Source organism: Coregonus clupeaformis, unplaced genomic scaffold (genome assembly GCF_020615455.1).
Source record: "Coregonus clupeaformis isolate EN_2021a unplaced genomic scaffold, ASM2061545v1 scaf3432, whole genome shotgun sequence".
Lineage (NCBI taxonomy): Eukaryota > Metazoa > Chordata > Actinopteri > Salmoniformes > Salmonidae > Coregonus > Coregonus clupeaformis.
Window position 1 is genome coordinate 21,694 of NW_025536886.1, and position 8,307 is coordinate 30,000.

General features: G+C 51.7%; 1 protein-coding gene across 1 annotated transcript in view; it reads right to left on the reverse strand.

Annotated features, from left to right (window-relative positions):
* Positions 1–327: 327 nt before the first annotated feature.
* Positions 328–8,307, reverse strand: part of LOC121570144 (G patch domain and ankyrin repeat-containing protein 1) — a 23,823-nt gene continuing 15,843 nt past the window's right edge. The window contains 1 exon segment of the mRNA XM_045220250.1: positions 328–926. Within this exon segment, the coding sequence (XP_045076185.1) occupies positions 437–926 (490 nt within the window). The 3' untranslated portion in view covers positions 328–436.

Consider the following 8,307-nt stretch of genomic DNA (forward strand, 5'->3'; position numbering starts at 1 on the left):
CTTAGAGAGAGAGAGAGAGAGAGAGAGAGAGAGAGCAGAGGTACTACTACAGAGAGAGAGAGTAGAGCAGAGTGTACACTCATCAGAGAGAGAGAGAGAGAGAGAGACAGACACAGACAGAGACAGAGAGAGAGAGAGAGAGAGAGAGAGAGAGAGAGAGAGCAGAGTGTACACTTCATAGAGAGAGAGAGAGAGAGAGAGGAGAGAGAGAAAGACACAGACACAGATGAGAGACAGAGACAGAGACAGAGAGAGAGAGAGAGAGAGAGAGTAGAGAGAGAGAGAGAGAGAGAGAGAGACTAGAGAGAGAGAGAGAGCATAGTGTACACTACAGAGAGAGAGAGAGAGAGAGAGAGAGAGAGAGAGAGAGAGAGAGCAGAGTGTACACTACAGAGAGACACTGACTACAACAGGTGATGACATCAGAGTTTAGAGGTCAGGGGTCAAAGGTGTTAAACGAAGAGCGGAAGTCCCTCTCCCAGTTCCTGTCCTTCTCCTCCCTCTTGCTCTGCTCCTTCATCCCCCTCCTCCCCCTCTCCCCCCGCCCCTCCTTCCCCGTCCGTCTGACTGCCTGCGGGTCCTTAGGTTGGAAGTGTGTGACCTTGGGTCGGGGCGTGGGTCCGTACCCCAGGCCTCTGCTGTCTCTCTTCAGGACGGTCCGGACCGGCTGTTTGTGACCCTCCCCCTCGGGCCCAAGCCCCCCCCCAGGGGTCCATCCAGAGCGCAGCATCATCTGGTAGGCGGGGGTGGAGGGGGGGAGGCAGTAGTGGGGAGGGGGGGCAGGGCGGGAGAGAGAGAACAGGTGGAGGGTGGAGGAGAGGTGCGTCTCTGGAGGACAGGTGTAGTGGACACTGCAGACTGGACACCACTGGGTCTGGATTGACTGGTTCTGATGGCTCTGGTCTGCTGCTGTTGCTGGGGGAGAACTGGGGGGCAGAGAGAGAGAGAGGGGTGGGGGAGCAGAGAGAGAGAGAGAGGATCAGAGAGAGAGAGAGGGGGGTGGGGGAGCAGAGAGAGAGAGAGAGGATCAGAGAGAGAGAGAGAGGGGGGGGGGGGAGCAGAGAGAGAGAGAGGATCAGAGAGAGAGCGAGAGAGGGGGGTGGGGGAGCAGAGAGAGAGAGAGAGGATCAGAGAGAGAGAGAGGGGGTGGGGGGGAGCAGAGAGAGAGAGAGGATCAGAGAGAGAGAGAGAGGGGGGTGGGGGAGCAGAGAGAGAGAGAGAGGATCAGAGAGAGAGAGAGGGGGGTGGGGGAGCAGAGAGAGAGAGAGGATCAGAGAGAGAGAGAGAGGGGGGTGGGGGAGCAGAGAGAGAGAGAGAGGATCAGAGAGAGAGAGAGGGGGGTGGGGGAGCAGAGAGAGAGAGAGAGGATCAGAGAGAGAGAGGGGGGTGGGGGAGCAGAGAGAGAGAGAGGATCAGAGAGAGAGAGAGGGGGGTGGGGGGAGCAGAGAGAGAGAGGGGGGGAGCAGAGAGAGAGGGGGGCAGAGAAGGGAGAGAGAGAGAGAGGGGGGCAGAGAGAGAGAGGGGGGGGCAGAGAGAGAGAGGGGGTGGGGGAGCAGAGAGAGGGGGAGCAGAGCAACAAGGAAGGAGCAGAAAAGGAGAAACATGAGTATCTCCTTGACAACATAAACCTTCAATCACAGGCCTAATGTCTCCCCTAGGCCAGGGGAAAGCTGAGATAATTCATCAGTTCAGTGACTGCCTAAATTCAACACACCTTGTCTTCCAGATCGTTTAACTCATAAACATGACGCGGCTGCTTCCCTCCAGGACCAGGGTTGGCTGCCCTACGCAGAACGCAACAACTACACTAGATGGAGATCCTGCAGGTTGGCTGCCCTACGCAGTACGCAACAACTACACTAGATGGAGATCCTGCAGGTTGGCTGCCCTACGCAGAACGCAACAACTACACTAGATGGAGATCCTGCAGGTTGGCTGCCCTACGAGTACGCAAACAACTACACTAGATGGAGATCCTGCAGGTTGGCTGCCCTACGCAGAACGCAAACAACTACACTAGATGGAGATCCTGCAGGTTGGCTGCCCTACGCAGAACGCAACAACTACACTAGATGGAGATCCTGCAGGTTGGCTGCCCCTACGCAGAACGCAACAACTACACTAGATGGAGATCCTGCAGGTTGGCTGCCCTACGCAGTACGCAACAACTACACTAGATGGAGATCCTGCAGGTTGGCTGCCCCTACGCAGAACGCAACAACTACACTAGATGGAGATCCTGCAGGTTGGCTGCCCTACGCAGAACGCAACAACTACACTAGATGGAGATCCTGCAGGTTGGCTGCCCTACGCAGTACGCAACAACTACACTAGATGGAGATCCTGCAGGTTGGCTGCCCCTACGCAGTACGCAACAACTACACTAGATGGAGATCCTGCAGGTTGGCTGCCCCTACGCAGAACGCAACAACTACACTAGATGGAGATCCTGCAGGTTGGCTGCCCTACGCAGTACGCAACAACTACACTAGATGGAGATCCTGCAGGTTGGCTGCCCCTACGCAGTACGCAACAACTACACTAGATGGAGATCCTGCAGGTTGGCTGCCCTACGCAGTACCCAACAACCACACTAGATGGAGATCCTGCAGGTTGGCTGCCCTACGCAGTACGCAACAACTACACTAGATGGAGATCCTGCAGGTTGGCTGCCCCTACGCAGAACACAACAACTACACTAGATGGAGATCCTGCAGGTTGGCTGCCCTACGCAGTACGCAACAACTACACTAGATGGAGATCCTGCAGGTTGGCTGCCCTATGCAGAACGCAACAACTACACTAGATGGAGATCCTGCAGGTTGGCTGCCCTACGCAGAACGCAACAACTACACTAGATGGAGATCCTGCAGGTTGGCTGCCCTACGCAGAACGCAACAACTACACTAGATGGAGATCCTGCAGGTTGGCTGCCCTACGCAGTACCCAACAACCACACTAGATGGAGATCCTGCAGGTTGGCTGCCCTACGCAGTACCCAACAACCACACTAGATGGAGATCCTGCAGGTTGGCTGCCCTACGCAGTACGCAACAACTACACTAGATGGAGATCCTGCAGGTTGGCTGCCCTATGCAGAACGCAACAACTACACTAGATGGAGATCCTGCAGGTTGGCTGCCCTACGCAGAACACAGCAACAACTACACTAGATGGAGATCCTGCAGGTTGGCTGCCCTACGCAGTACCCAACAACTACACTAGATGGAGATCCTGCAGGTTGGCTGCCCTACGCAGAACACAGCAACAACTACACTAGATGGAGATCCTGCAGGTTGGCTGCCCTACGCAGTACGCAACAACTACACTAGATGGAGATCCTGCGCAGCAACAGTAGACAGAAGTGTCGTGTGCACTGTTCAGCCACGCAACTATGACCTGGATGCCATCACACTGGATAGCTGTTTGCGTTTGTGTTCTTGCGTTGCCTGATTAATGTATGAATTAGGCTTTAGAAGTTAAAACAGTACGGTCGACCACATGACGGCACGGTCCCTGGCTGTCTGTGTTTGGTCAGTCAGTCAGTCAGTCAATCAGTCAGTCAGTCAGTCAGTAACCTGTGGTCATGGTAGTCAGTCAGTCAGTAACCTGTGGTCATGGTAGTCAGTCGGTCAGTAACCTGTGGTCATGGTAGTCAGTCAGTCAGTAACCTGTGGTCACGGTAGTCAGTCAGTCAGTCAGTAACCTGTGGTCACGGTAGTCAGTCAGTCAGTCAGTAACCTGTGGTCATGGTAGTCAGTCAGTCAGTCAGTAACCTGTGGTCCCGGTAGTCAGTCAGCAGCGTCAGTCAGTAACCTGTGGTCCTGGTAGTCAGTCAGTCAGTAACCTCTGGTCATGGTAGTCAGTCAGTCAGTCAGTAACCTGTGGTCAGCGGTAGTCAGTCAGTCAGTCAGTAACCTGTGGTCATGGTAGTCAGTCAGTCAGTAACCTGTGGTCACGGTAGTCAGTCAGTCAGTCAGTATCCTGTGGTCATGGTAGAGTCAGTCAGTCAGTCAGTCAGTAACCTGTGGTCATGGTAGTCAGTCAGTCAGTAACCTGTGTTCATGGTAGTCAGTCAGTCAGTATCCTGTGGTCATGGTAGTCAGTCAGTCAGTAACCTGTGGTCATGGTAGTCAGTCAGTCAGTATCCTGTGGTCATGGTAGTCAGTCAGTCAGTCAGTCAGTCAGTAACCTGTGGTCATGGTAGTCAGTCAGTCAGTAACCTGTGGTCATGGTAGTCAGTCAGTCAGTATCCTGTGGTCATGGTAGTCAGTCAGTCGGTAACCTGTGGTCATGGTAGTCAGTCAGTCAGTATCCTGTGGTCATGGTAGTCAGTCAGTCAGTAACCTGTGGTCATGGTAGTCAGTCAGTCAGTAACCTGTGGTCATGGTAGTCAGTCAGTCAGTATCCTGTGGTCATGGTAGTCAGTCAGTCAGTCAGTCAGTCAGTAGTCAGTCAGTCAGTAACCTGTGGTCATGGTGTAGTCAGTCAGTCAGTAACCTGTGGTCATGGTGAGTCAGTCAGTCAGTAACCTGTGGTCATGGTAGTCAGTCGGTCAGTAACCTGTGGTCATGGTAGTCAGTCAGTCAGTCAGTAACCTGTGGTCACGGTAGTCAGTCAGTCAGTCAGTAACCTGTGGTCATGGTAGTCAGTCAGTCAGTAACCTGTGGTCATGGTAGTCAGTCAGTCAGTAACCTGTGGTCATGGTAGTCAGTCAGTCAGTAACCTGTGGTCATGGTAGTCAGTCAGTCAGTCAGTAACCTCTGGTCATGGTAGTCAGTCAGTCAGTAACCTGTGGTCATGGTAGTCAGTCAGTCAGTAACCTGTGGTCATGGTAGTCAGTCAGTCAGTCAGTCAGTAACCTGTGGTCATGGTAGTCAGTCAGTCAGTAACCTCTGGTCATGGTAGTCAGTCAGTCAGTAACCTGTGGTCATGGTAGTCAGTCAGTCAGTCAGTAACCTGTGGTCATGGTAGTCAGTCAGTCAGTCAGTAACCTGTGGTCATGGTAGTCAGTCAGTCAGTCAGTAACCTGTGGTCATGGTAGTCAGTCAGTCAGTAACCTGTGGTCATGGTAGTCAGTCAGTCAGTCAGTAACCTGTGGTCATGGTAGTCAGTCAGTCAGTAACCTGTGGTCATGGTAGTCAGTCAGTCAGTAACCTGTGGTCATGGTAGTCAGTCAGTCAGTAACCTGTGGTCATGGTAGTCAGTCAGTCAGTAACCTGTGGTCATGGTAGTCAGTCAGTCAGTAACCTGTGGTCATGGTAGTCAGTCAGTCAGTAACCTGTGGTCATGGTAGTCAGTCAGTCAGTAACCTGTGGTCATGGTAGTTAGTCAGTCAGTAACCTGTGGTCATGGTAGTCAGTAACCTGTGGTCATGGTAGTCAGTCAGTCAGTAACCTCTGGTCATGGTAGTCAGTCTGTCAGTAACCTGTGGTCATGGTGAGTCAGTCAGTCAGTAACCTGTGGTCATGGTAGTCAGTCAGTCAGTAACCTGTGGTCTGGTAGTCAGTAACCTGTGGTCATGGTAGTCAGTCAGTCAGTAACCTGTGGTCACGGTAGTCAGTCAGTCAGTCAGTAACCTGTGGTCATGGTAGTCAGTCAGTCAGTAACCTGTGGTCACGGTAGTCAGTCAGTCAGTCAGTAACCTGTGGTCATGGTAGTCAGTCAGTCAGTAACCTGTGGTCCTGGTAGTCAGTCAGTCAGTCAGTAACCTGTGGTCACGGTAGTCAGTCAGTCAGTCAGTAACCTGTGGTCATGGTAGTCAGTCAGTCAGTAACCTGTGGTCATGGTAGTCAGTCAGTCAGTAACCTGTGGTCATGGTAGTCAGTCAGTCAGTCAGTAACCTGTGGTCATGGTAGTCAGTCAGTCAGTCAGTAACCTGTGGTCATGGTAGTCAGTCAGTCAGTAACCTGTGGTCATGGTAGTCAGTCAGTCAGTAACCTGTGGTCATGGTAGTCAGAAGGTCAGTAACCTGTGGTCATGGTAGTCAGAGGTCAGTAACCTGTGGTCATGGTAGAGTCAGTCAGTCAGTAACCTGTGGTCATGGTAGTCAGTCAGTCAGTCAGTAACCTGTGGTCATGGTAGTCAGTCAGTCAGTCAGTAACCTGTGGTCATGGTAGTCAGTCTCAGTCAGTAACCTCTGGTCATGGTAGTCAGTCAGTCAGTAACCTGTGGTCATGGTAGTCAGTCAGTCAGTCAGTAACCTGTGGTCATGGTAGTCAGTCAGTCAGTCAGTAACCTGTGGTCATGGTAGTCAGTCAGTCAGTAACCTGTGGTCATGGTAGTCAGTCAGTCAGTCAGTAACCTGTGGTCATGGTAGTCAGTCAGTCAGTAACCTGTGGTCATGGTAGTCAGTCAGTCAGTAACCTGTGGTCATGGTAGTCAGAAGGTCAGTAACCTGTGGTCATGGTAGTCAGTCAGTCAGTCAGTAACCTGTGGTCACGGTGTCAGTCAGTCAGTCAGTAACCTGTGGTCACGGTAGTCAGTCAGTCAGTCAGTAACCTGTGGTCATGGTAGTCAGTCAGTCAGTAACCTGTGGTCATGGTAGTCAGTCAGTCAGTCAGTAACCTGTGGTCATGGTAGTCAGTCAGTCAGTAACCTGTGGTCACGGTAGTCAGTCAGTCAGTCAGTAACCTGTGGTCACGGTAGTCAGTCAGTCAGTCAGTAACCTGTGGTCATGGTAGTCAGTCAGTCAGTAACCTGTGGTCATGGTAGTCTAGTCAGTAACCTGTGGTCATGGTAGTCAGTCAGTCAGTCAGTAACCTGTGGTCATGGTAGTCAGTCAGTCAGTAACCTGTGGTCATGGTGGTCAGTCAGTCAGTCAGTCAGTCAGTAACCTGTGGTCATGGTAGTCAGTCAGTCAGTCAGTAACCTGTGGTCATGGTAGTCAGTCAGTCAGTCAGTAACCTGTGGTCATGGTAGTCAGTCAGTCAGTAACCTGTGGTCATGGTAGTCAGTCAGTCAGTCAGTCAGTAACCTGTGGTCATGGTAGTCAGTCAGTCAGTCAGTCAGTAACAGTAACCTGTGGTCATGGTAGTCAGTCAGTCAGTCAGTCAGTAACCTGTGGTCATGGTAGTCAGTCAGTCAGTAACCTCTGGTCATGGTAGTCAGTCAGTCAGTAACCTGTGGTCACGGTAGTCAGTCAGTCAGTCAGTAACCTGTGGTCATGGTAGTCAGTCAGTCAGTAACCTGTGGTCACGGTAGTCAGTCAGTCAGTCAGTAACCTGTGGTCATGGTAGTCAGTCAGTCAGTCAGTAACCTGTGGTCCTGGTAGTCAGTCAGTCAGTAACCTGTGGTCATGGTAGTCAGTCAGTCAGTAACCTGTGGTCATGGTAGTCAGTCAGTCAGTAACCTGTGGTCATGGTAGTCAGTCAGTCAGTAACCTGTGGTCATGGTAGTCAGTAGGTCAGTAACCTGTGGTCATGGTAGTCAGTCAGTCAGTCAGTAACCTGTGGTCATGGTAGTCAGTCAGTCAGTCAGTAACCTGTGGTCATGGTAGTCAGTCAGTCAGTCAGTAACCTGTGGTCATGGTAGTCAGTCAGTCAGTCAGTAACCTGTGGTCATGGTAGTCAGTCAGTCAGTAACCTGTGGTCACGGTGAGTCAGTCAGTCAGTCAGTAACCTGTGGTCATGGTAGTCAGTCAGTCAGTCAGTCAGTAACCTGTGGTCATGGTAGTCAGTCAGTCAGTAACCTGTGGTCATGGTAGTCAGTCAGTCAGTCAGTAACCTGTGGTCATGGTAGTCAGTCAGTCAGTAACCTGTGGTCATGGTAGTCAGTCAGTCAGTAACCTGTGGTCATGGTAGTCAGAAGGTCAGTAACCTGTGGTCATGGTAGTAGTCAGTCAGTCAGTAACCTGTGGTCATGGTAGTCAGTCAGTCAGTCAGTAACCTGTGGTCATGGTAGTCAGTCAGTCAGTCAGTAACCTGTGGTCATGGTAGTCAGTCAGTCGGTCAGTAACCTGTGGTCATGGTAGTCAGTCAGTCAGTCAGTAACCTGTGGTCATGGTAGTCAGTCAGTCAGTCAGTAACCTCTGGTCATGGTAGTCAGTCAGTCAGTAACCTGTGGTCATGGTAGTCAGTCAGTCAGTCAGTAACCTGTGGTCATGGTAGTCAGTCAGTCAGTAACCTGTGGTCATGGTAGTCAGTCAGTCAGTAACCTGTGGTCATGGTAGTCAGTCAGTCAGTCAGTAACCTCTGGTCATGGTAGTCAGAAGGTCAGTAACCTGTGGTCATGGTAGTCAGTCAGTCAGTCAGTCAGTATCCTGTGGTCATGGTAGTCAGTCAGTCATTCAGTCAGTAACCTGTGGTC